The sequence below is a fragment of the Anser anser genome (assembly GCF_964211835.1).
Source record: "Anser anser genome assembly, chromosome: 13".
In the NCBI taxonomy this organism is placed as follows: Eukaryota; Metazoa; Chordata; class Aves; order Anseriformes; family Anatidae; genus Anser; species Anser anser.
This window is the reverse complement of record NC_139734.1, coordinates 8,881,697-8,909,502: the sequence shown is the minus strand read 5'-3', so window position 1 is coordinate 8,909,502 and position 27,806 is coordinate 8,881,697. Positions and strand designations below refer to the sequence as shown.

At 47.9% G+C, this 27,806-nt stretch overlaps 1 protein-coding gene across 10 annotated transcripts; it reads right to left on the bottom strand.

The window, feature by feature from the left end:
• Positions 1-335: 335 nt before the first annotated feature.
• On the bottom strand, positions 336-27,699 carry SEPTIN6 (septin 6). 10 transcript variants are annotated; one of them, XM_083797288.1, is made up of 11 exons: positions 27,557-27,699; positions 22,251-22,365; positions 15,771-15,966; positions 14,779-14,965; positions 14,378-14,539; positions 9,522-9,618; positions 9,086-9,254; positions 8,724-8,856; positions 7,847-8,037; positions 5,894-5,961; positions 336-3,437 (listed from the first exon to the last, which is right to left on the bottom strand). In XM_083797288.1, exons 1-11 carry the CDS (start codon positions 27,581-27,583, stop codon positions 3,376-3,378), a joined length of 1,407 nt encoding a protein of 468 aa, XP_083653414.1. In that variant the 5' UTR covers positions 27,584-27,699; the 3' UTR covers positions 336-3,375. The 10 variants fall into 10 exon arrangements, with proteins under 10 accessions (XP_083653414.1, XP_083653413.1, XP_083653412.1 ...); XM_083797287.1 differs by having other exon boundaries at positions 5,894-5,936; positions 27,557-27,698; XM_083797286.1 differs by lacking the exon at positions 27,557-27,699 and adding an exon at positions 24,775-26,677.
• Between the last annotated feature and the right edge of the window lie 107 nt (positions 27,700-27,806).

Genomic DNA, 27,806 nt, shown 5'->3' with positions numbered 1-27,806 from the left:
CGCCCCTCCCCCTCCCCGGCTCCGGCCGCGCTCGCGCCGCGCGGGGGCCCCCGGTTACCGCCGCGTCACGTGGCCGCGCGTCACGGCCGCGCGAGACGCCGCGAGACTCCGCCACCGCCACCCCCCCCCCCGCCCCGGTCCCGTCACGGAACGGCGCCGCCCGGCGGCTTACGCTGGGAGCGCAGCGGCCACGCTGGGAGCGCGGCGGTACGCAAAGCGTGCGGCGGCTACGCAAAGTGCGCAGGCGCCCCGCCGCCGCTGCGCCGCAGGAGGCTCCGCTCTCCACAAAATGGCGGCGGAGCGCTGCGAGGGTGAGAGACACAGCAGGACACCGCTGAAAACACGCAGTTCTTCACTTTATTGTCGTTAGAATTAAAGACTTCGTGGCTGCCGACATCGCAAATTGCGCCGCGCTTCTGTTTTTCTTCGCGCGGTTTTCCAAAATTAATGGAACAACAGCAGATTGGAAATACTTAAAGGCTTCAAACCCCGTGGAAGCCCGCGACATTTATATTATTAAAGACAAAATTAGAAAAAAAAATGCTCGTAACAATGTTTGAAAATGTATTCGCTACATCATTAGTCCGAACATCATCACATTTGTGTTTCTCTTCAAGTAAACCAGCAGCCCCCCGCTGTCTTGCCACACAAATCACAAGACACCTTGATTTTAGATACCATGCAAGTCAGTACAAGAGCTTCTTCCCCAGACACTAACACTGAAGGTTTGCTCCCCCCTCCCCAGACATAGGATCCCTAACCTCTTCTAGAAGTGGCAGTCTTCTCCCTCAGACCCCGTGCAGCTGGCGAAGACAGATTAAAAAAAGCTAGAGAGAGAGAAAGGGGAAAAAAAGAGAAAAAAAAAGAAGATTAGCAAAAAAGAGAAAGACATTCAAAAAGCAGGGAAAAGAGATGCAACGTGAAAACAGCTGAGAGGAGAGATGGAACCTCTTTCTGTGAGGTTTTCTATCTCATGGCACCTCAGACTTCAAGGAAATTACACAAATAAAAACCTTTTTTCATTTAAAAGACTTTTAATTGCATTCTAAGAAGGCAAATGACCAGGAAGAACAACCAGTGGTTGACCTGTGGCATGGTGTTTAAAAAAAAAAAAAAAAACCTACATTAAATGCTTCTTTTATCAGATGTTCCAAAAATCACTGGCAGAACAATGCTGACTGGTTTTGGGAGCAGGCACTCAACAGTAATGGAAGAAGTAAATACTCCGATTATTTTAATTTGCTTAAAAAAAGAACCAAATAACTTTTCAGGAAATAAAACTGTATTTATAGTGAAACAGAATACCTGAGAAAATACACTGCAATCGAGAATTTTAGCTGCCTTGATTGCTGGGAGAGGCCATGGCTGCAGTTTGGTGCAAGCCAGCAAGACTAATGGGAATGGAAGAACTGCTCGTGAGGTTTTAGCACCATCCCTAACACCTCCCTAGCACAACTGTCAGCAGTGGTTTGCACTACAAATGGCATTACCTATCCTGGCTAGCTCTGAGGTGTGCTTATCATCCAAAAAAACTGGGGTTTAAAGGGTTTCTGTTGGAACTATTTGCTAGTACACATCCTGATCTTTTAGCAGGGTTAGGACACATGGGTTCATCCTGCCTGCAGACAGTGCCTGTATGCAGTGCAACTGAAGGATCAGGGTCACAACAAGCAAGTCTGAAATGGAAATGAGTATTAAATGCTAGTCTTTAGGTAGCATGAATTAGCAAAAGAAAACATAAAAGCAAATTAAGAGAGATAGGTGATGTCATGAAAATGACACCAAGTATGAAAAGAAAAGAGTTTTCAATCTCTCGACTGTGATAATTTAACTAAGGTGGTGTTCTCACCTTAAAGTCACCAATAAATACATTTAAACTGCATTGTTATTTCGCCAGCAAAAATAACTCACAGAACTTATTTCCACATTATCTGGGTGGAGAGGGACCAAGAGAAAGGGGAATCTATTAACTGCATGGAAAAAAAAACATTAAGATTTAAAGTTGCAGTGTCCAAAAGCTTGTTAGGACTCATTTTACATTGTTTAATAAAAGCAATAACCACCAGTACATAGTAAAGTCAGGTTCACAATGAGGATATAGGAGAGAGCAAGAGTAACACCATGGAAAGGTCACAGCTGAAATGCTGTCACGTTTTATTAGACCCTGTGATTTAACAAGTAAATGAAGGTCCATTCCAGCCCATTGTATTCAGGGATAATTACTCAGTACAGAGCCATGGGTTACTGTAAAAGAAGGGCAAAGAAAACAAAAAAACAAAAGAAGTAAATGTTAACCAGAATTCACTGTCTGATGAAGACTTTATTTAAAAAAAAAAAAAGCATAAAAAAAAAAAAAAAAAAACCACAAAATCATCCAGAAATACACACAGAAGATACCTGCAGGCAAACCACAGTTGGCACTTGGCCACTCACTGAACTCCTGGCCCCAATGAGCAAAACACCTCCCTTTTTAGTGCACATCTTGCATTAAAACAAGGCTTTTGCTGAATAAAAAAAAAATATATGAGGCAACCTGCCAACATCTGTACACTTCTGAACAGATGTCAAAAAAATATATATAAAGGTAATACTTTTTGCATTAAAATTAGAAATTGTTGGAATCACTGAGAAGAAAGTCAAAGAAACATCATCGTCTTTCTTCACAAACACTGATATGTACAGCAAGGTGACCAGCTTTCCCTGAGATTGGATCCAGGAAGCGCATCCAGCCCAGCACACTGAGAGGGCGACAAGGCAAGAGATCCTTCGTGACCCCTGCAGCATTCAGAGAACACTTAGTTGCAAACCATGGATCCAAGTTTGAAAATCCCCCAAGCCTGGGGATTCGAGGTTTGGATTCAAGCCCTCACGCCTGTGAGGATGTCAAGTCTTGCAAAAAGTCCTTTAAACTGATTTGAGTTGCGCATGACAGCACAGTGGGGTAATGATGGGTTAGACACAACAAATTAAAAAGGGGAGGGGGCAGCCAGTCTCTTGAGACCACCACGCTGCAGCGCTGGGTTGCATTCACAGCAGTCCCACGACAGGCACGAAATGCACGCCGCCAAGCAGCTGCACTGTCACCATGCAGCCCTCGCACAAAGTGGAGGGGACAGGCAAAAAGCTGAACAACTGAGCAGTGGGGACGCTAGTCCTACAAGCGCTTGGCAGCCTGCTATCGACCAAAAGGGGAGAGGTATCAGCCCCGAGCATCTCTTGCCAGTTCCACGTAGGCTGTTGCTGAGTTTTTCACAAAAAAGAAAACATAACCCAGAACAGCCAAGGGTGCGGACTGTCGCTTAAAACAAAATGGTGAGCACAGTAAGGGAGCAATGAGTAAAGGTGAGCAAACAGGCACAATGGCATAGCTGCGTGTTAACCGAATGTGGGGGCATTCGCTTCTGGTGTGAAGGGAAAGGTTCTACAGGAAACCCGAACTGAAAATGAAAGAAAAAGGCAGATTAATGGCTTTATGGATTAATGACAAAATTAAAAAATAAAATAAGAATATAAATATGTTTCCTAACACACACACACAAAGAAATGTTGCTAAGTGTTAATACAGTTTAATTTGACTATAAAACATGCTTTATGCACGCACACATGCATACACACACACTCAGCAGTGGGATGAAACACTTCTTTTCTACAACAATCCTATCACAGTTTTGCAAGCTGCAAGACTCATCAATTGTGGCTTGTTGGTATCCTTGCAAAACAGTGGAGCCCTGCAATACTTACTGGATCAATATTGAGAGTATTTTTCTGAATTCTGGAAAAGTACCATATATACATATTTAATTTAGCAAGGACAAATGCCCTTTGAAAAAGGCACTGCCTGCATTTGTGTAGTGGAAACAAAGAACTTCATTTGATTCACAGCCCAGTACACAACAGTGTACAGTTACACCGCCTGCCAAGAGCAATCCAAACCCAACAAAAATCAGTAATGTTCACTCTAACTGCACTTTAGCCGTGCCTCCGTACTCAGCACCAGTAACGAACACTGTTATTCTTTGAGCTTATTTTTCAACATTCATACCCTGAAAAGCAGAGAATTGTTCTTTTCAGTGTGTTACAGTTACTGCTGGCAGCAGAGGCATTCATTCTACCAGACCCCTCAAGACGACTGCGAGCTCCAGTTTGAGTCAGTGCAAGACCCTTCTGAAGCTCTTCTGTTAAGTGGAACATCCCATTGAAATAAAACTCGAATGCCTCTCACTGACAGCGTGATGTTTAGGTGCTATTTCTCTTCTCTTGGTGGAGACAAGAGGGAAGAAATCCTGGAATCAGCTTTTCTCTATTTAAGGGCAGACCCTAAGTTAGTTTGGACTGCATCCAGCAGAGAATGTAAAACCAGGCCAGGTTTGTCTGCAAGGAAGGTGGCCTAGAGGCTGAGATTTTAGGGTTTTATACTTTAAATGCTGCTGTTCCACCACGTTCCTTCTCAGGGAGGTGTGTCTCACACTAGGGGTGCTGTTACCCTCACATTGGTATTGCTGCTCAGTCAAGAAGCAAGACATTTCCATAAAAGCTTTCCTCTTCCTCTCACCAGAGAATCAAGAGCAAATTAAAAAGGCTCATTTAAACATGCCCAGCCCAGCTATAAGTCGCCCACTGCCATTAGCAGTTTAGCTAATAACCCTAACGAGGATCTGCTGCCAGGCTGGTGCATTTCTCACACATCTGGGTTTAAATTAGCCTTCATTTTACAATAGCTGTTGGCACTTCACGCTGCAGACTCTTGCTCATGGTGAGATTTGTTAAGCCTTTTGGGCATCCTTATCTGTTCCACGAGCCTGCCCATGATGACGTATCCACCTTCTCTCCCTGCTCACGTCAAGGCAGAGACACTCTGGACAGGCTCACAGCGTGACACCACTGGCAGGGCTCTGCTCCAGCAGGAACTCCCTGAGCCTTGCCAAAACTCCTCAGAGACTCGGATGCTGCCCTTAATGAGAGGCAAAGTGCTCTGGCAGGCTTTCCGGATGCATCTTGAGCACAGCCTTCTTCTGTCACTAGTCTTACCCCACTGGGCACACTGCGCCTGGCTCCCAGACGTGTGTCTGCACCTGTCTGCTACAGCTGAGTATCTGTCCATGGGGTACCCCACTGGACTATTAAAAATGTCATGAAGTCTCTCTGTCTATATCCAGAGCCTTCGTTACTTGGTAAATGCTCAGTATCTCTCATGATCCTGGACAAACAACTATAACCAGCCAGCAGGTGACTATTTCTCTGGTTATTTAGCAGCGGTTCCTTAACACACTCACACACACACTCACATGTCTTTCTGTATTTCTCTGGTGCGTTAGGACAAATGAAAGCTCTGGTATGGACAGATTTTACCATCTGTTGGGGGGGGATGTTGAAACCAGTCTCGCATCCTTCTTCACCTGCACTGTAACCACAAGTGAGCCCTGCACCTTGCAGGGGTGGGAGGGATGGAGAAGAAAGGGAAGAGACATTTTCAGGGCTAGCTGGGTTCTGTCATCACCATTTCTCCATAGCAACTATTGCCATGGTATCGACACGGCCTACGTGATTAAAGAATATCATTTATTTCTCGGGGAGCTAAAATAAAGAGGACAAAGCCAGCAAAGTGCTGGAAACATTTAAAAGGAAGAGGACCTAATCCTTATTTTCCCACATTTAATATCCAAATACTGAATCTCCCTGCATTTTACTTTGTGGAATTTTTAATGATTGGCTTCAATGCATCCTTTTTCTACAACTGCATATAGAGAGACTGGTAAGGCATATACAACGAGGGTGAAAGCAGGGGAAAACAGGGATGATAATATTTTTAGGCTTCTGGACTCGCAAAGGGTCTGCTTTTTTAGGAACTGTAACTAATCCCACTGTGAGGTCTATATTAGTTAATGACGCTTACCAGGACAATGTGCCTCATGCACCATGCAGCCAAGAGCAGTTAACTGTAAAACAGCATACATGTAAGAACTAATAATGGTGATGATGATGCAACAATATAAAAAAAAAAAAAAAAGAAACCAAGTCACAATTAGTACAAATTACCGAGCTTGGGCTTAAAGAAGTCTCTGTGAAAGAAAAAGGCTAGTGGACTGACAGTTATTATTAAACAAGACATGATTAAGCTACTGGCTTGTGAAATTCAGGGATTGTTATAGAGATTTATGAATTAAATAAATACTGAAATGAAACATTAAGGACAATTGGAGAAGTTAGAGCAAAGAAAACATCACTATTTTTAACACAACTGTTTTCCCGGAGGAGAGAGGCCTCCTATTACCTCCCCAAGCCTGAAGCAAGCACTGACCCACCGCTTTCAGTTTACTGTGCCTCAGACTTAACCAACAAGGACAGTACCAACGTGTATTCATATGGATATGTGTGGTGTGAAGGATGCTTCTGAGATAAGAACTGCTTCTAGGAACAAGTGTGTGACCTGGCCACAGCTACTACTCACTGACACTACAGGGCATGTTGTCCCCCTTTTCTGCATTCCTCACCCAGACTAATCTCATGGCACAAGTCTGCAGTCCTCAGAGTGCAGACGAGTGAGGGCTCTGAGCATGAAAAGAACTTAGTTGTGTATTCCTCACATAGTCCAGGCTGTCCGAGTCAGTCTCAGGCTCCTCATTTTGCAAAGATATTAAAACCCCCTGAAGGTAATTCAAAAGGGCAAATCAAAATAGGCAGTGGAAAAAGGAACGGACAACCGAGAGAAGGGCAGGAGCACTAATTGCTCATCGCAAAAGAATGTTGACATTGAAGCAGTTCCAGCTCAAAACGAAAGAGACTAAAATAGGATCTGATTCTGGTTATTGGTTTTTTCCCCTCCTGTCTCATTTGATTCCAAGTTTAACAGTAAAGGACTATTTTTCCTGACAAGTGGTCCTGTCAGCTATCTGGGCATGTGCCATATTCTTCGTATTAACAGCATTTCTCCATGTACTTAAAACTGCATCGTGCAGGCAAGATTCCCTGGGTTTGCTTCAGGGATGTGCAGAGAGGGGATTATATGGCAGTGATGTAAAAAACAGACACTTGTTTATCCGCACACTGCTGTTTGTATGCATGCTAAGGTGGCACAGCCCTCCACTTTGGATAATGTACCACAGTGAGAAGAAAAGGAGCTCCTCATTGCTAGGTGGAACAGGAAAACTATTTCAGCTGTACAGCTGGGCTGCTCTTGAGAAATTGCAGAACATTAAGAGCCTGGGATGGGCACTGCTGAGAGCCCAGACAAAAGAACCACGACCAGAGGCTGAATCCTGTTGCACCAGTCCCTGGCATGAGGAACCTTTCTAAATCCATGCATTATTTCTCACTCCTTCTGTGGAGGTCAAAATGTTGGTTTAGGGCTAGAGAGGGTACTAACACTTTTGCAGCCTTACATTTTGCAGATTCAAGAATTTCAGACTATTAGGCTCCCTGAATAATCTCCACTGCATAAACTTTTCCCAAACCTAACCAAGACCCCAGGACAGGACACACTCCTCTCTGGGGGTGGTGGGACATCCCCATTAACCACACCCTAACCTTGGCAGGCAGTTTTGTTCCACTTCATTACAGGCACTGAAAGACCAAGGGAAGATCAGGGAATCCCAGCAAATGGAAGCAAACTCATCCTCTCCCATGCTGTCAGCAAGCAGTAAGGGAGGTGAGTACTGTGCTTGCTGCTCCTGAGGATGACAGAGGTAAAATGCTTCCAGCTACTGCTCAGGCTTGCTAGAGATTACATCTGTCTGCAAACCTTCCCCTGATATGGACTGGCTAAATTGGAAAAGAGCTATGAATACCCAGGAAAACATTAAGAGAGAACCATTACTGAAAAGCAAATACCATCAGGTTAGCAACTTACTTTTTTCTTTCCTTATCTCTTTTAAGAGTTTGCGATCCTCCAGCCTGCTGAGCCTGAGATTGGAGCAATTCAGCTGCTGTCTTCCTTTGTTTAAATGCATTTACTTCATCATCCAAAGATTTCTTCTTATCCTCTAGCTTCTTTTTTTCATCCTGATGTAACTTCTTCAGACGATCAAATTTTTCATGCAGCTAGAGGGAAAGGAGAGAGGCAAGCATTACTTCAGTTCAATGGAGAAAAGAAAGATGGAAGGCTCCCATGAGACCTCAGACCACAAGTCTCTGTTGGTCTTTACATCATTTCTAGCCCCCTGAGCTGACACTGCAGAGACAAAGGGCAGGGAACAGTCTTCTTCCAAAGCAGCCTACAAACCAGGCAATGCTCTACTGATGCACCATTGCACGGACTAACAGTAGAGGATTAGGAGAGTGTAATCATAAAAACATTTTAATCCACTTATTTTTCTTACCAGAGGTCTCTGCTTTATTCCTCTTTAAAAGGCCAGTACACGAATGCATTTTTGTGCAAATGGATTTATTCCTTTCCCAACACTAAAAGCTGCATGGGTATATTTCTTGTATAACAAGGTTACATCAGGGGCTTTGTTTCTCTCCTTGAATTTTAGCACACCACAGCTGTCTATCAGAATCACAAAATAAGGCACTTTCATGGTGCAGTAAGCTGTATACTGCAGTCGTTGCCATCTAGTTTTGTCCTACAGGATGAACACCTTAATGTCCCCATGATCCCAAGTTAAACTTCAGACTTTTTGATAAAGTCCTAAGCTACACTGCAGAAAGTGCTTTGGCAGCAGCTGCCCACTTGGGAGTAGATCTATCACCCACAACCACCAAGAGACAAGTACTGTAGTCTTCACCTCTTTTTCAGCCTCCTTCAGCTCCGCTTCTTTTTCCTTGACCCTCTGGACAAACATTTGCCTCATTGCCTCTTCCTTTTTCTGCAGTTCCCCCAGAAACTCATTTCTTTTGGCCTCGTAAGTTTCTTGTAAGCTAAAGAAAAAGGAAAGTCCAATGACATGAGCGGGGACAAAATCTGCTTCCCCTGAGCCTCTCAAATCAGGCCCTCATCATGAAAACCACTGGATTTATCTGACCTGGCAGTTTTTCTTGCCACATTGGTTCTTTACATGCTCTCTCAAGGATGCATGCATACACACACACACACAGTGCATCCATCAATGCCTCCCTTGAGCTCCCCTGTCTACTCCAGGGATCCCACCTGAAGGGTTTGCTGTCTGGATCGGTGTCCTTGAAACCCATCTCCTCCAGCTTACACCGCCGGTACAGCTCGTAGTGGCGTGTGTGGGTCTGTTCACGCAGGTCTTCCATGTTCACACGGATCAGCATCTCTCGCAGCTTCACAAAGTCGCAGTGAGCTTCATTCTCCACTATGAGAAGACATGATAAGGAGTTAAAGCAGGGGTAGAAACAAAGATCTCTTCCTGCAATCCCCACATCTACTCCTCCAACAGGTTTAACAGCCCTTCTGAACAGAGAAAACTGTTATTATAGGCCTGACACAAGGATTTAACAAGATAATCCCCCGCAAGATATTGAAGACCAGCAGGTCTTTGCTCCTCTTATCAGAGCAAGCCCACTGCCTCCTGGAGGAAGTGCCACCATCCACGCCATGAAAATCCCAGGTCTTGACTCACCCTGCACTGTGCCCCAGGGGTACTGACGAGCTTTCATCATTTTGTTTCCTATTTTCAGTTCCTCTGTGCTCCCGATCACTGCAAACGGCAAGTGGGCCTGGAACACATTTAATGCAACCCTCGTTAGTCCCCCTCAACTCCAGCTGACTCGACAGCACGCGGAGGTCAGCACAACCACTGAGCACGACAGCCATTACGCACAAGCTACTCTCTGGGAGTCTAGTCACTGGCCACTAGCCCAAGGCAAGGAGGGAGAAGGGAGGGTCCTTTTTGGAAACTTTGTTAGTGCTACCATGCTACATCCTCTACCTGGCTGATCCTCCCAGCCACGGGACCTCAGGTGAGATGAGCCAGTGCAAGACTAGCATCAGAGAGACAGCTCCAACAACACGCTGCGGGGCTCTGCCTGCGCTGCTGTCCCGGGGGCTTGCCGTGCCTGAGGAGAACATCTGCACAAGTACAGAAGCAGTAAAAGAGGTCTTGGAGCCTTCTTGATTTTATCCCACCGCTCCCTCGGCTCACAGCAGAGCACAAGACAACTTGCTCTGTCAGATCAGGGGACTGAAGTCCCTCCTTCACCCCCAGGATAACAGCTTTCCTCCCTGTCTGCTTCAGGCCTGGTGAGGAAGGGCTGAACAACGTCCCTCCACCAGCTCAGCTTCTGCATTCATGCGTGCCCTGAGGTCTGGCCACCCCAGGCACTGAGGGTGCCCCAGGCTGTGCTGGGAACGACCCTGCATTCACCAAGCCTACCTACTGCTTCTTCTCTCAGCTCCTGAGAAATCCAAAGGAGTGTTGATGGCTTCACAAAATCCTCATGATGCTGATGCTATGCATAGCCACTGCTAGATGGCTGCACAGCAAGAGGACAAAGGAAGCTGAATCCAGGGATCATACCCTCAGGGAGCGACCTTGGGGACAGCATTGCACAGCTGTACTGCTATCTCAGCCATGTCTCATTATGCTCTTCAAGCCAAGACATATACTCCATTGTTGGTATGGTTGTTACAAGTTCCTTGTATGGTTGTCACAAGTACCTGACACTTGACTAAGAGCAAAGGGAATTTGCTTGTTTTGACCCAGAAACACAAAATAGTCACTTTTTAGTGAGAGTTTAAGAGATTTGCCCAGTGCAAGTTCAGCAGAGGTGGAACGAAAACACTGCCAACATCACTACAGGCTCAGAAGACCTCACCTTATGCTCCCTCCATTCCCCAAACTCAGGCAGCCAAGCAAACCCCTCAGACTCTGCTACCTTTCTTCATTTATCTGTTGTGCAGTAAGTGAGATCTTCCCCCACCTCCGCTTCCTCCTAGGAACTACACTGCATTCTGCCAAGCTACAAAGAAGTCAAGTGGAAGGTTTCAAGAATTAAAAATAAAGTTGCCAGTTCCCTGCACCCACCCCTTCTGCTGAGTTCTGCACAGACACATTTGTTAGCTTGAGCCTTTAAACTGCATTTAGTTCTGGGCAATTAAAAGGGCCCCAGGATGCCAATTATATGGAAGATCAGTGACCTTAGATTGCTCACAAGAGCAGGTGGAGAATCTTTAATTTCACAGGTCATCTGAAAACCTGGACACGTTGGTAACAGCCAGTACAAGCAAAAGATTTCAGAGATGACATTTTCTGCTTTCAGAGCGTGGCTCATATAGTAAAACACCAAAGCTGCCTGCAAGCACCCACAAAGATGGGCTCTTCAGCTTTCATTCCCTGCCTTGCAACTCTCGCATGGGGAACACGACAGCATAAATGTGGCTGGTGGTCAAGTGGGTGGGGCTGCTCTGGGCCACGCCGCAGCTCTGAGCACCTGAGACACTCTCCACGCAGTTACCTTTGCAATCATGCTGGAGAGGCCAAGCAGCAGAAAAAGGAAAGTGGTCTCCCAGGTAGAAGGAATCTGATCTTCAGCAGAGGGCTGTCTAATTGCAAAGGATGTGTGCAACTGGTCTGCACCTGTGTCCCACTGTTGGAAGCTCTGCAATGCCCCAGGTACTGAACCCCACAAAGGCCTCCTCCTCTCCAGGCCTACACAGTGCTGTTGCCAGAGGAAAAGCCACTGCAGTTTGGGGGCACCTGAGGCCAGCCAGCACGTGGGCTGGGCCCAAGCTGCTCCCCATCCAGGCCATGGGATTATGCCAGTACTTGCTAGAGGCAAAATGGGCTCCCCTTTGGTGACACCTTCCCCCACAGGCCACCAGAGCTGCCCTCTTCCCATCCTGTCGTTCCTGGGTGAGTTTCCAGACCTCCCTGTTGGCTTCTTCAGGCTGTTCCCCAGGAGCATCCCTTGGCTGATTTCTCCAGCTGATGTAAATGTCTTTTGTTTGTTTCACACTCAGGTCTCTGGAGGAATGAACTAAAGGGATGTCCAAGAGACAAACTGAGCAATGGGAGCAAGAGGAGCAACCTGGGGCAGTGGCAGAAACTGAACCTTGTCTGTCTGTGGGCTCGGTCACCGTGAATGGCGGAGTCAGTTCCTCCATCACTGTCAACTGTCTGGCTGCTGCCTTCGCCAGGGAGAAAGTGCTGGTGATTTCCTTTTTCCACAAGCAAGTTCCAGCTCCCACCATCTGGGACAGCTCATGTGGTTGCACGTGGTTTCATTTAAATAGCAGGTGCAGGGAAAATATATTAATCGGTCATTAGACTAATTCATTCAAAATGGAAAAGCCAATCGGGAGTCGAAAGAATAGGAGAGCTTGTTTTTCTTATTATGATTTAAGAATAAAATCCGGATGGGAGGAGATCCAAAGAATTTTGGAGAGTGTTTTCAAGTGGTCTCTACATCTCTGAACTTGTAAATATCGGCATAGTGGGATTATCAAAAAGACCAGATCAATTTCAGGCAAAATCAGGCATCTTGTTCTGAAGATTTGTTTAATCTGATTATTTGCTAAATACTCCACTTGACGCCTTTGTTCATGGTTAAATACTTCTCTTTCTAATCACGATGGCACAGATCTTAAATCTTCAGTTCATCAATTCCTGTCACATCAGGCAGTATTTTGTTTAGTAAGTCAATTCTGTATGCAAAATACCCTGAAAAAAATTACTCATGCATCCAGCACAAGTGAATATAATAAACTAAAATGCACATTAAGCAGTGAGTTTGCATATTTTAAAACCCACTTTTACTTTTCATGGAAAAGACAATCAATGCAGATCATAAGCAAAACATTAAGTAATCAAGAGACCAGTCTCAATTTTCTCTGTAATTAAAAAAAGAAAGGTAACTGATCTAGAATGTTTGCTGGTCAGCAAGAAGCCCCACTTTAGCCTGAAGACTTCATTTATAACCTTTCAAAGATGTTGATCTGTAAGAGGCAAAGACAATAAAGCTTTCTGGAGAGAATAACAAACGTGAAGGTTAAGCCAACTGATTGAAATAAAAGTTTTCCATTCCTCAATTTCAAATCTGATTAAAATTGGCAATTTAAATTTTAAACCTAAATCATCCCATCCTGGCTTTTTTATTGGTCTCAATTCCTCCATCTCCTCATCTCCTGACCTGAAGCATAAGCAGATTTGTTTTCCAAAAAATTAGTATTTGGATACCGGTTTTCCAGGTGTGCAAAACTGCCTTGATTAGATTCAGATTCCAGCCTGCTTAGTCCCCATAAAGCTGGTAATTATGATTTATATCAGTTTAATGGAGGATTTAAAGAGTTGATCTCTGTGCAGCAGCTGACACAATCCAGAACGCCTACGATCTGAGACAGCAATTCCCTGTCAGGAGACATGGAAATGACCGAAAGCAAAGATAAGCAGTTTACCTCCACCCTCAGAAGGGCCAACGGGAGAGGACCTTTGTCATCACATCTCTGGTTCCTTGAGGACCAAGTGATATTGTATCTTCATTTCCAGCAGTAATTTTAATCTGGTGCAGTGAGAGCACTGAGCAAGATGCCATCACAAAATTACTCTGACTAGGAATTAACTTGTGTACTCTGTTTTTCACACACTGGTGGTACATGGGACAGAAATCCTTGATCTGAAGATGGTCAGAGGCTAAGGAAATATTTGGGGGAAGCATCATATACCTTCTCTCTCTTCTTATGTACTCCAAGAGTGACCAAGAGCAGATGTTTAGAGACGAGAGGGGCCTCTGGTCCAACCCTTGTATTTTATGGCTGAATTACAAATTTCTCACAGCAGCACTTGGTTGTAGCCAAAAGGAAGCCATTACTCTAACCCAGCCTCACTGCACACCCCTGCTCACCCATTCTGGCCAACAGCACCATCCTTCACCAGCGCTGCGAGGCCAAACCAGACACAGGACCCAGCTAAGCAACAGCAGATCAGTAACAAAAGCAGATCAATAATAAAACAGCAACTCAGTGCACAGGAGGAGTACCAGAGCCGGCCAGGTGAAGGGGCTCTGCTCCAAAGACAGCCACAGCCAAGAGGAAACACCTTGTAGAGGCAGAGCTTCACAGGAAACACCATTCCAGGAGAGCAAAGCTGTTTGGTGTGGAACAGTGAAGCGCCTGACTGTAGACAGTCTGTCCCTCACATGAGACACATAATATGCCTCTGATTAATTCATAACCCGTGGCTGTCCTTGCTCTGCATAGCCAGACCTCACCATCTGTCCAATTTCCTGCATGTCTTTCAAAATTTATGTATTAGAACAAGGAAGGGGTTAAAAACCATCTGCTTTCTTACTACAAAACCCTGCCAGAGAGGCCGTAGCCTATCACAAGGCTCTGCTAACCACTACACAGATGGGATCCTCTGTTTTTAAGACACAAAATCAAAGGGAAAATGGATTTAAGAAACACCCCATTATAGGCCACCACCCCTACAGTGAGAGTGCTGAAGTGCTCCGGGAGAGGAGGAAGTGCTGAGTCACTTACATTCATTGTCCCGTTTATCTCCGCCACCGACTCATCGTCTGTTGGGAACTGGTAGATCTGAACCCCGTTACTGACCAGCTCACTTGTGATTTTAATTTTAAATTTGGTCAGCTCGCTCTTGGAAATGGCATCCGATTTGGCAATGATAGGAATGATGTTGACCTAGAAAGGAACAGAGAGATAAGAAGTCCTGAGCTTCGCTCCAGGTAGTTTTTCCAAGTCTACAATACAACTTACAAAAAAATTAAAAAGTGCTTAGGAAGTCTACTGAATTTAGCCGTCAACTCAGCCATCTTCACTAGCATAAAGGCTAAGCAGAGTGGGGAGATATGCCCTGGAAAAGCAGCAGTATTCCTATCATGAGCAAGGTGACCTGCACAGTACCAGTTAAATGTGCCTACCTTGCTGTCAAGCTTCTTCATTGTCACCAAGTCCAAGGATTTCAGTGAGTGGCCCGTGGGAGCAATGAAGTACAAGCAAGCATGGATCCGGGTGTCATGGTAGTTGTGCAAGACCCTCTTTATCTTCAGTTCTTCTTGCAAGTAGGCTTCAAACTGAGCATCGATGAACTCAACGATGGGCTTATAGCTTCAGTGAAAGGAAAAAAGGGTTATCCATCATCTCACAGTCAGAGAGGTAAACAGACAGTATTCCTTTGCTTGCTTTTTAAAAATGAGCTGCTCGTTAGATTTCACTTTTCAGGACCAATTCTCTGACCAATTCAAATCTGCAACTCCCTTCCAAGGCTATCTGTAATACAGAGCCCATCAGCCTTGCAATGTAAAGGGCATCAGTGCATCTTAAACAAAACTAAAAGAAAATCTAACAGACTTCGTTTGCAACAAAGCAAACCCCATCTGTGAAGACGTGCATTGGACAGGGCCTGGTGCAGGGCCTGCCTCTTAACTCCCATGCTCCAGCCCTGCTGGGACGTGAGCTGCCAGAGATAGTTCCCCAAATCACATTTCACTGAACATTAATCGTGCGTCCTTCGGCAAGATGGAAGAGCCCTGCCAGAAGCGGTTGTTAAGCCAAACGGTCACTAGACCACGCTAGTGGTTTGGTTGGCAGCTTGCGGTCAGCACAGCACAGGGCAACGAGCACAGAAATGCCCTGGAGCTCTCAGCAAGCCCCACTGGCTGAATTTGGGCAGAAGGCTGCCAGCAGGCCAAATATTGCTCTGACAGCATACGAAAAGCTGCTGTGACAGCTGGAGCAGTGCTGACACACCAGGGTCTCTCTCCTCTTTTCTCCCTGTCCCATCCCAAAGAGAGGACAAAGGCAACTTGTAAGAAGGAAAGAGGAGAGCATAGTCTGGCCCAAGAAGGGCACAAGAGAAAGCCAAGCATGAGAGAACAAGGTCAGGATATGGCCTCTCTCCCTCTTCACTTACCTGTCCTCTTTGTTGATCTGATCCCCAAAGCCCACTGTGCTCACGATGGTCAGTTTGAGGTTGACGTTGCTCTCTTGCAGGTCGTAGGTACTAGACTTGAGCTGGACCCCAGGCTGCGAGTGAGACGCTGGGTCACCTTCAAACTTGGTGTTGAACAGGGTGTCCATGAGGGTGGACTTACCAAGGCCAGTTTCCCCTGTTGGAAAAAAAAAAAAAAAGAGTTGAAATGTTTTGTTGAATATTAATATGGCTTGCCCTTTCAGCATCCAAACATTAACAGGGGTGAAATTGTAGCAGATGAAAGCAGATCTCATGCTCCAAAGGGACCGTCTGGCAAGCAGAAAGGCATGTACAATGGGAGGCCTGTATTCCAGGCAAATTACATTTCACAGTCTAATGGCCATTAATATCGTTAGAAAATAGAGATGAAAAGAAAAAGGTGAAAAGGCAAAGGGGAAAGCATCACTCAGATCCTGCAGAATCCCATAACTACACTACAGAAGATCCTGCTTTCATTAAAAGGTGTGGGGGGGGTGGAAATGGGGCTTATTGCCATCTCCAAAAAAAGACTCTCCAGATTAATATTTCTGCAGCCACTGAGATAGCTTCCTTCAGTGCAGAAACAGAGCTGGTTCCAATCCCACAGCAAACTGTGCAGATGGTTTCTTGTACCCACAACAGCCTAATTTGGGGCCCAGCCTTCTAGAGCAGAAGGGACATTTTCTGTAATACCTGGTTTCCATATATTAGGAAATATTCGGCTGCACAACTCGAACAACACTCAGAAATCTGCTTCCAGAAGTTCTGCAGCATTCAACTGCTATTTGGATCCCATCTATCAATGGGGAACTATTTCCTTATCTGGCAGGAACAGACAAATCCCAGAGACCAACCTTAAATTTGTTTTAGATACATCCCAGGGAGAACCAAACAAACCCCTCCGTGCACTCATTCCGCCGGGCAGCCTCCCTTACCACGCTCTGGCAGCAGAGCCAGTTTCCCCAGCCCACGGGACCTGACTTTGCACCGAACCTCTAAGCAGTCTGGTTTGTTGCCCCGTGAGGACTGTGGTATTTTGGGGAAATGGCCATTTCTCAGCTACCCGTCCGCGTTTTGCTGAAACTTCAGCAGCCAGCTGAACCCCACCCACTGCGCGGGCTGCTCCTCCAGACTGCCCCGGGACCACAAGGAGCCTGTGTCTCGGTGAAGCAGCCTTCCCTCCCTCCCTCCCTCAGCTCCCTAACAAGAAATCATCATTTTCCTACTTTGCTCGGAAGAAAAGAGCTTCTTATTTTTGAAGGCTTCGAGTTCTGCAACAGATCCAAACTTGCATGAAACACCCGATTCAATAAGGGGAAACTCCTCCCCTTCTTCCCCCGTCCAAATCTCTGCGCCTCTCCCCTGCAAGCAGGCAAATTCCTCTCTCTTGGCCCCAGCAGGGACTTCTCCAGCTCAGGGCAAGGCAAACCTGCCCTGCTCTGGGAACCACACGCTCTCTGACCACCAGGATCATACACCAGGTACCTTTCCAGAAGGCAGAAAGATTCACTGACATCTGAAAGTCAACACAAACCTCGAGCTGCAATGCTAATAGTGTCACAGATGGATGCCAGCTTCGGCCAGAAGTCCAGTGGTGTTCACACCAACCTTGTCTGCAGCCCCACGGGGAGAGGAAAGAGTCAGCACCGGGTGTGCGGTGCTACAATCCTGCCCCGGTCTGGGCTTTTAGGGCAGCATTTGTCCCCGGTGGGGAGAAGGTGCACAGGGCATGGGGGCCAGAGCATCGCAAGGGTCTGGATGGGGATTTCAAGAGTTAAGAGCAGAAAGCCTGCACGACCTCGCCAGGCCTTTTGCAGGGATTCCAGGAAAACGTCGGTGTAAAAAAAAGACCAAAATCTAAACAGCTTGAGAAGGCGGCAGCATTTCCAGAGCTCCTGCCAAGGGTTGCTGCCCGGACCGGCAGGATGGAGCAGGCAGGCGGCTGCCTGCATCCCTGGTGGGGACCGGGCAGCTGGTCCTGCTGGGGGGGCAGCCCCACACATGTGCCAATGCCCCGCGCACTCCGTCCCATGGAGTTTGCAGTAAGAGTGATTTTAACTGTCGGGGAGAGGTGCAGAAGGGATGCAGGCCAATTCTGAAGACAGAGCATGCTGCTACACTCCATCTCCCGCACGCTGCGCAGGGCCAGTAGAGGTGACTCCGAATTCCGACACCGAAGTTTTCCTTTTGGAAGGGGAAGATGGAAACTGTTAAGCCACGATGACACAGATGACAGCTTCCCATCCAAACACCTACACCTTCGTGTTTAGAAAACAAAGCCTCCAGGCACTAACGCAGCATCTCAGATGTGAAGCCTGCACATCAGCAATCCCACTCCAGATACAGCATGGTTTAACCCCCCTGACACAGCACGGCATCAAGAGCCTGCCAGGGAAGAGGACGGAGGAGAGCAGAACGACTCTCAGCTAACATAAACGTGGCACTAATGCTAGCAGAGCGACGTGAGATGGTAACGCCCTGCTTAAAGTGCTTTGCTGTGTTAAACATGACCAGAGCTAGGGAGCAGCGCTGCTTTGAAGGGCAAACGGCAAGAACAGAGGATTGCTGAGCCTCCTGGGAGATGCTGCCTGACTCAGAGGCAACTTTCTGCTAGCTGGAAGATGAAAACGGTGCCAACTGCTTCTTGTAAGGACGGGAGTCCAGATGGAACAGATGTGCTGATGAAAAGGACAAGCAGTCTGTGCTCATTCCAGCCAGCAGCACTGGAATCTTCTCCAAAAAAACAGAAAGGATGAATGGGGATTAAGGGAGGCAGAATTACCGTGGAAAAAGCAGCGGTGTACGCAAATCGAGCGAGAGGCGTCCTTGGCAGGAAGATTATTTCCTGATGTCAGGCGTAGAGGCACACATGGGATTTGATCTCCAGCACTGCACTTAAGCTTTATGCGACTCTGCAGCGGTCTGCTCTCCTGGAGCAGGACTGGCAAGGCGCTGCGGGGAGGACAAGGTAGGGACGGTGACCTTTATTGTTAGAGCCTGGCACCAGGAAGCTCGCACAGCCCTTGAAACGCGGGAGCATTGTGCCTTTCAGCGCCGGGTGGATTTTAGCTTTAAAGTCTGACGATTTTCAGAGACAGGGGGAAATTAGAAAAGAACGCAAGGGACACTACAGCAGTCGGATTCCGGATGTGTGGCATCCCCACACCAGCTCACCCAACGCCGGGTGAGATGGAAAGGGCCCACAGCCCCAGCACCACACCTGCCGAAGTGCACGCTGTGAAAGCCCTACCTCCTCTTCCTTTCTGAGCCTGGTGGTTCAGTTTGCTTTCCCCTGGCACAAGTTAGGCAGAACAACGACTGACTGCTCACTGGCCCCCTTCTCCACCTCACTCAGGATTTAAGAGACCCTCAGTCGACTCTGCAGTAGGTCAGAAGAGTCCTCAGAGAATTCAGCTGTTGGAAAGCACGGAGTGTTTGAACCCGCACAGAGCCCTTTCAAGAGAGAGCAACCCCTGTCCTTCACAAGGTTAACACCCGTGGCTCCAGATATCAGATAATTCCATCCTATAGAAGACGTACATGCACGCACAGCCCTTTCGTGTGAAGGAACAGGAAGTAATCCGATGTAGCAGGTTTGTCAGGACGAGCCCTGAGGCAGCACAGCCTGATAAGGCCATCTCTCAGGGAAAAAACAGCTCTTTTCATCTGACAGCACACCATCGCAAGGCAAAGGCCAGGCTTGCGGGGGGCAAGAGGAGCAACAGGGGCCCATAAATGATGCAGAAGCACCTCAGAGGAGCCCGGGGCCTCCCAGCCGTGTTGCTGCCATCTGCCCCGCGGGGCAGCGGCTCTTCAGTTGAAGAAAGCCTGTTCTCAGCTGGTTGCAGCGCTGACCACAAAACCCATCGTTTGGCAACTCGCGGCACCACAGCTCCTCACCCCACTGAAAGCCGCCTGCCGGAGAGTTGAGGGCAGCTCTGCACGAGGAAACCCGCGTGCATCCCACCCTTCCCCTGCTGCTGGTGCTCACTGGTTTGGGGACCCAGCACGTGGACTTACTGCTTCTTTAACACAGCCCCCTTGGGGTGACACCTCAAACTTCGCTCCCACCATCACTGAGTCCAGAGTAATTCCAGCACAGACCGAATGCTGGGAAGTAATAAGCCAGAAACGGTTGGGACCAGTTTGGGAGCTGCTGAATGCACACGGAAAAAACACAGGAACCACTCTTTGTGAGTCCTCAAAGCCGTGGTGCAGCCCCTGGGAAAAGAGAAGGTGTTTCCCCAGCAAAATAGCAGTTTCTCATTGCACTGACGAGGCTGCTTAGGACAAATCCCTTGCAAATCCTGGGAGGGAGGAAGGGGGAAATTCCTGCTCATAATGGGATGCTAGTCTAATACATCTATAATCTACCCTGGCCAAAACTGAGAAAGTTCACCAAATAAAAACCTGTTCTTCCCTCCTTTCCCCACCTCGCTGAGCAACGCAGTCAGCACAGAAGGGCTCAGCCATTAAAGACTTCCCCAGCCTTTGCACTGAACTAACACTCAGCCAGCATTTTAGCAGCGAAGCTTCACGGAGAAAATGGCTGTGCTGAGGAATAAAATATCAGAGAAACCATCCACAGCCCCTAACTTCTTCCGAGAGCTTTGCTCGTTCACTCTATCTTTGGCTTGTCTGAAAGGGGAGACAGCTTTCAGCATGAGAACAGCTAAAAATTGCTCTAATCTGGACGTACTGCTGAGAGCCGCTTCTGAAGCTTTCCCCGGCTCCTCCGCTGGGAGCTGGAGGAGTCGGTGGCTCGGCTCCAGCACGGTGCAGAGTAAAACTGTCGCTGGGTTTTTCCTCCAACCAACTCCACACACAGCTGAAAAATGGGGAGTAACAAAGTGTCTTTCTGTCGTGTTTAGTGGCCTGACTGTGGCATCAGTTCACCTTTTTCCTGTTTTGTTGGCCTCGATCCTCGTTCGTTTTCTGTTCTTTCAGTTTTTCACCCCAAACTCCTGTTGTACAAGTGAGACCCAGCAGTCTAAATGACAGATGGATTCTGGGACCTTTTCTTTTCTCTCCCCAGGATGTTTAAGAGTTTAACTTTGTTACCACAAGTTAACAGAGGCTCTTACAAGCCATGTTAAAGCCTGAGCTCATCAACTAAAAATGTGCACATCTTTTTCTAAGGGAGCTTATTAATTTTTTCTATGAAGCTTCTTTATTTCAAGATTTACCATGTCTGTGTTGTTACCATTCATAAAAGACTGACATTAACAACTAATGCACATTGATCTCGGTGAGCCCTTGTTACTCAGAACAACCGTTTACTGCATTCCCGTTCTGCTGTGCAAAGAGGAAAGCAGGGGTATTCAACTGCTTTCCACACATCCAGGGGAACACTTAACCACGAGAGGCATCTGCCACTGCACCTATAACTTGCAGAAAATAACACAGCAGCTCAGTAAGTGCAAAAGGAAATACAGTAAGGCTTCAGCTTGGGGACAAGAGTTTCACTAGGTCACATCTCATTCGTGTACAGTGGAAATCACCTACTGACTCAGCCTGACAGTGACCTCGACTTGTCAGCAAAGTTTAGCATCTCACAGGAATGCCATTGTCAGGGAGTTTTCCTCTCGGCTCCATTTAACAGGGCTCTCAGCACTCTGCTCCTCTCATCCCAGGCTTAACCCTGGGTCCGTGCCCCGCGCTGGGTCTCAGAACAGCACAGACAGCCTTTGTGCGGACGCGGAGCTGACCACCAGCAGAGACGAGTGCCCAGGAGCCATCAGCAGCTGCAGCGCTCCCCTCTGTCACGCCAGGCACTGCAGACAGGGCTTACCCCCAGCGGCCACACAATAAATTCCTGTTCCCAGAGGCATCAGCACATCAAAACAACTGTCCTCACCGTGGGGAAGACCTATGAGAGGGGCAGACACTGCGGGACAGACACCAAGTCCTGCTACAGCGCCAGGGCCCAGCTCAGATGCATACAGGTTGGCAGCCTGGATGGCTGCATGACCAGCTAAGGCTTGGCCAGAGACTATTTAATTCAAGAACACACAGGAAGGAGAAGAAAAAAATAGCTTTAAGTGCTTTAAGAGGAGTATGACTGGTATTTTGTTAAAATAATTATAATAATAACTGAGTGTCTGATCAAACATGACCTCAGAACAGAGTTCTCTGGCATGAATACCTATTTTCTTTTAAAAACACGACGTTGGAACATACCAGGCAAATAAAGATCATAATAAACGCGTGGGACTTCAGGCATTTCATTTCTGTGGTTCACTGCTTGGTAGAAAGCCATACTGCATAACCCCAGCAGGGATTTCCCAGGGCACCACTAAATCTTGTTACTGAAAATAGGCAGAACAGGGGAGTGGAAATTCAAATCAAAGCTACCTTGTTAACTCTATTACCTATAAGCTACATCCAGCTGCAGAAAAGCCCTTTTCAACAAACAGAGCTTCCCAAGATGGAAATACTCACCCACACACAGGATGTTGAAACAAAACCCATGATTAACTGACTTATTAACCAGCTGGTCAGGCAAACTGTCAAATCCCACGTGTCCAGAAAGGGGGACAGTACGACAGCCTTCACCCTGAAATAATGAAAAATACAGTCTGTCATTTTCAAGCAAAATCCACTTATCTCTACATGCCCTTAAGACCTCCCAAGTAGAATAAAGTATACAGTCCACGCACAGATTTGCACATATATTGTAAATCTTGTGATAAATGTAATCAGCATCCATCACTCTTTGCCAAAACAAATGCAGAGAGCATGAATCAAACATCCTATTTGCCCTACACGAGAAGGTAGCCCTGTCAAGAAAATACCGAACTGCGCAAAACACAAACCCAAACACAACTGCTGAAACGAGGAGTTGACGAAACATTTCTATCATATATCTATCTATATCTATCTCCAAAATTATGTAGACACTCAAGTCTCACCTTATACCGAAAACAAAAAGAATCCCCTGGGCAAAGGAATGTATTAGCGATGCCTCCTCCTGCACGCCTATTGCAATGCACATTAAAACTTCAATTACAGAAACGAGCTAGCAACAATTAGGGAAACTGTACCTACATCGGTAATTGAACAGCCCAAACACAGCCTCTGCACAGAGAGAGAGCTGTAGAGAAGCAGCAGAGAATGAAGTCTTTGAGCTACCAAACGCAGCGATATCTTCCCTGCTGTTGCAAAGACGAAACTCTCAGACTGCAAACAGAAGCCTGTCCCTGTCCAGACTTACAGAACTGCCATTAGCACCAGGAGACGCACGGATCATTGGAGGAAGCTGCAGGGAAGATGCAAGACCAGAGCCTGCCCCAGTGGTGAGAGGGATGAGCTCCAGCCCCTCCGTGCCACGCACCCAGCACAGCCGCTCGCTAACGGAGAGGGGCTCCGAGACATTCTCCTGGCCACCAGGGCCTCCTTACCTTCTGCCACCCCACAGAAAGGGATTTCTCTCTGCCGATCACAAGCTTTTCTCTTAAGAATGTATTTTGGCGCCAAATGCAGAAAATTCCCCTCTGGCCTTTTAAGCACATCATCAGCTTGCAAGAAATATTACAACCACGAGGCAACAGTTTATAGGGGTGTAATTTTCAACTTATTCTTTCAGGATGCTGTTTCCACATACATCAAAAAGCTTGTTTATAGGGACAGGCATACTGCTTTTCCTCTTTTGTTAACAACCCTCGTGTTTTAGGTCAGCAGAATGCCCCCAAGGACTGCATCTACCACTCAGAGCTGGTGGTTTTTTTTTTTTTCCCCAAATGTGAGGATCCAACTACATTTCATCCATTAACCATATTTACAGCCCTGTGATGTGTAAATATGTTTCCCCCTAGCCATATTTTGTGTATTAGTCTGATTCTCCCTGCCAAGATGTTCACAAATACGGCTCATTATTAACTCCTGAGCACCTTGCCTCCAGACAACACGCTAACCAGGAGGGCGCCCCACTCACCCAGCAGATTTTGGTTTTGCCTGCTGAGGATGCAGCTCTGAGGCCAACAATTCACAAACTGAGAGATTTTATACGAAGCAGAGGAAAGGAAGAACCAGAAGACTGTCAGGCACATGGATTTTGTGACAGCACATCTCGACTCCCCTCCTAAACTGCCTTCACCACCAAAGCCCCAGCGCTGGAGTATCTCGTGGTGAGGTTTTATCCCCAGCGAGGGAGCAGCACGGTCCTGGTGAAGAGTCTGCAGAGGTGAGAGAGACCCACAGACAGCGGTCTTCCTGGGGAAGGAGAAACATCCAGCGTATTTTTAACACCCAGCCTTAAAACTGCGCTGTTGGGAGACTGTTTGAACACTACCCTCTGCAGGAAGCGTGGGTGGGTGTGTAGGCTCTCATTAAGAACAAATCTTCTCCTGGTCCCTAAATATAAGCGTGATCCAGATGGAACAAAGTAAATGGTGAAAGTTAAGCCCATCTCGGCTAAGAGGAGGCATTTATTGTCGCGCCGAATTCAGCCTGCGAGTCATTTCCTGTACCCTGGTTTTCTAGTCACCTGTGGTTTTATAACAGTTAAACCACGCTTCGCATTTGTTTCAGGTCACGAAACAAATACGACAAAATCTGATTTTCAGTCGCAGCAGCTCAATCTTCACGTTAAGTACACAGCCACAAGGTGCTGCACTGGCTGAAAATCCAAAGCCTGCAATGTCCATGCATTCAGAGATCAGGCGTGTTGAAAAAAAAAAAAAAGAGAGAAATTGTGTTTTATTTTATATTTTAAAAAGAATGACGTTTTTTATTTATGTGGTGTTGACACACATCAGAAAGTTGTCAGCAATTACCAAGCCTCTGGAGAGAAAAGAACCATTTTCTACCTGATCCCCCAAGAAACAGGGCAAGTAATCAGTCTTCACATGCCACGAGGTGTCTCTATATCCAGAATGCTGCTATATATAAACAGCACCATCATAAACAACATATGAACACGGCGATTAGTCATACTGCCTGGATATTAGATGTAGATTTGGATTACCTTGTTCAAAATCAAAGGAGAATATGTTAAGCTCATAAAACAATTTGTGCTGAAAAAGTGTTCAAGAGCTGCCATTGTTTACCCTGGAAAAAACAATGTTTCGGTTAAATTTAAAATGCATGAAGAGGTATCAGCAAGGGAAGCGAGGTTTAACTGCTGCCCACGCGGAGGCTTTTTCCGCTAGCACCGCTGAGCGCTGGCTGGCTGAGAGCCCTTCCATATTCTCTGGTTTAAAGTTAGCATCTTCTTGGACTGAAGACAAAGACGGGAGTATCTGGGAAGCCAGTGTGAATACTGGCACTGCACCAAGACACCAGATGCCTTTTTTTTTCCCATACACGCAGAGTGACCCCCCTAGGATAGAATGGGCTGTTGTTGCTCGGGAGGAAGCAAAGCGTGTTTGCCACAAACAAGATTAAAAGAACAAAAAGAGCAACACACTCTCCTGCTGCATTGCCAGGCGGGGCTATTTCAGAGCAAAAGTAAAGAGTAGCCTCTTGTAGAAGTTACTGAAATTTTTTCCCTGTCTCTGGAGGATCTACACACCTTCTGGGAGGGCCTCTCCATGCCACAGGAACCACTGCTGCCTGCTCTAATTCTTACAGAGACGTACCTCAACAGCATGGAAAATACGGAGAAATTAATTACCCCAAGCCAAAAAACCCTGCACATTAAATGCTACTTTACAAAAACGGGCAAGATTTAGACTCCAGGTGTTTGAATCTCTCCAGGATGAAAAAACGATTAGAGAAAAATCTTATGCTGAACTTGCATCTCTGCCTTCCTGCATCTCAGGTACAGCTCCTGGGACGTCCTCGGAGCGCCGAGAGGCGATTGCTGCTCCGTGGGGATGAAGCAGGGTGTCCTCTCCGAGACGAGCAGCGTGCTGCTCAGTGCAAACATCCACGTGCCGTATTCAGGATGGTTTCTGGTGGCCTGTACTAACAGGAATTATGAAAAAGGACACCACAGCTAAGAAAAAGCCTCTTTGGCAGTGCTCAGGCAGATCACAAAAAATCCTACAGCTCTGAACCTAAGGGACCCAGTGTCCAAACGAGGCCTGCACAACAAGAAAATGCTCCCCAGCCCTGCAGTACTACACTTTTTCTGCACTTAATTTAAAAGAGCGCTCCTGTTTGGGACACGTCTCCCCAGACGAGAACCATTTCAGACACCGAGGCCTGGGAAGCTCCCTTCAGAGGGAAGCTAAACAGACCCCAAATTCGGGGTTTTCCAGACTGTCGGGGTTTTCCAGACCGTATTTAAGTGAGAACAACGTCAGATCCCTTCCCATGACCTCGGCGTTGTGGTATCCACTTCCCCAGACTGCGTTTGGCTCTGATTAAACAACAAATTAGAGCAAGGCTTGTACCAATTAGTTCTCACTTGTACAAGTGTGTAATTCCCTTATGCAATGAGGGAATTATCCAGTAGACAGCAAAAACATTCCCCATGAAACAAATGCAATGCAGGGATGTAAAGCGAAGGTATAGATTTGCTCTGCTGACAACAAATCATCAGGGTGAATATAAAAGAAAAACAACAGAGAAGCAGGAGAAATAGTTCTGAATCAGCCACCAAGGAAAGCGAGAGAGATCTCCCCAAAACTCCTGACCACTGACCGCTCCCTTGGGCTGTATCGCATCCTTCAGCCATTCAACGTTCACAAACGGGCGAAAGCTTCCAAAATCCCCAAAATCGCCACCAGGAGCCCCCGGATCACCAGGACGTGAGAGCAGACCGCTTTGCCGGCCGCAGCCACGACCCGGGCTGACAAGCTGCCGGTCTGGGTGAAGGCATTTCTAATTTCTCATCCGTCACACGGCTGGTTTTCGCTTTGGCCTCTGAAGAGAGGCTGAGCCGTAACGTAATTCATTCCAGGTCATCAGCAGATGTCTGGAAGTCCTGCACATTATCTGAGGAAAGCCTAACGCTCAATTTTCTTTAAGACAGGGGAGCAAGTGAGTCACTGTACATACCTTGGCACAGCGCACAAGGCAGTGGCTATGTCCAGGAGGAATAACACCACGAACTGGCAAGGGACGGCCGCATCTACCCGCTCAGCGAGATTTGGTCCGTGAAAAAAAACATGCTTTGAAGCCGAAGCGGCAGGCGCTCGTCCCAGGCAATATTTCCGTGCTAAGGCACAGTGGAAGCCCATCACACCACAAGCAAACCACTTCCACACGCGGGCGCGTGACGGCGGTTCTGTACCGAGCACGGAGGTGGCTCGGCTCCCGCCGCTTCTCTTCTGGATATTTCTCTGAGGACGGACGGACGGGGGGATGGACAAACAGACAGAAGGCTCTGCCCTGAGGCAGCGAGGGGCTTGGGGTCCCTTGGGGGACGAAGCCGCCCGGCTGGGTGCAGCACAAGGCCCTGGGATGGCGGGTTTGTGAGGGGGACGAGGATGGGGATGGGGGCGAGGATGAAGGCGAGGGTTTGGATGAAGGTGAGGCTGAGGATGAAGGGCACGGCGAGGGGCCGTGCTGCCGGTTGTCCCCCCCGCCAAGGAATCCCCTCAGGGCCGGGGGGGCCCGGCCGCAGCCAGCAGCCCAAGGTCACCGGGCACGGCGCTGCCCGCCGACGACGGCGACCGGGGACACCGAGGGGACCGGGGGCACCGATCCCCGCACGCAGCCGCGGCTCCCATCCCCGCACCCCTCGGGGGCAGCCCCGCTCCCCGCAGCCCTCCCGGGGCACACCGCCCCGGCCTGGCCGTGCCGAGCCGTGCCGAGCCCCCCCGTGCTACGCGGAGCCCCGCGGCCGGTCCCGCTCCCACCTGCCGCGCCACCTCGGCCGCCGCCATCGCTGCGCGCCCTCCTCACGGCCCGCCCCGCCCGGCCGGGCGGCTCCGGGCGCGCCCACGGCGCCGCCTCACGGGGGGGGGGGCCGCGGGCACACGCGGCCCCTCCGCCGCCAGCTGCGCTCCCCGCTGCCCCTCGCCCGCCCCGCCGCCCTCACCGCCGCGGGGCCCTCCCGGTGCCGCCGGTATCGGCTCCGCCGCTGCGCTGCGTGATGCGCTGGGAGGG

Excerpts from the sequence above, each read along its gene's own strand:
- SEPTIN6 (XM_083797286.1), bottom strand. The coding sequence starts at position 24,849 with ATGGCAGCTCTTGAACACTTTTTCAGCACAAATTGTTTTATGAGCTTA. Across the intron at positions 8,857-9,085 it reads CCAGACAGCAAACCCTTCAG|CTTACAAGAAACTTACGAGG; the intron begins GTGGGATCCCTG and ends CTTTTTCTTTAG. Across the intron at positions 3,438-5,893 it reads GCATGAGGCACATTGTCCTG|TTCGGGTTTCCTGTAGAACC; the intron begins GTAAGCGTCATT and ends TTTCATTTTCAG.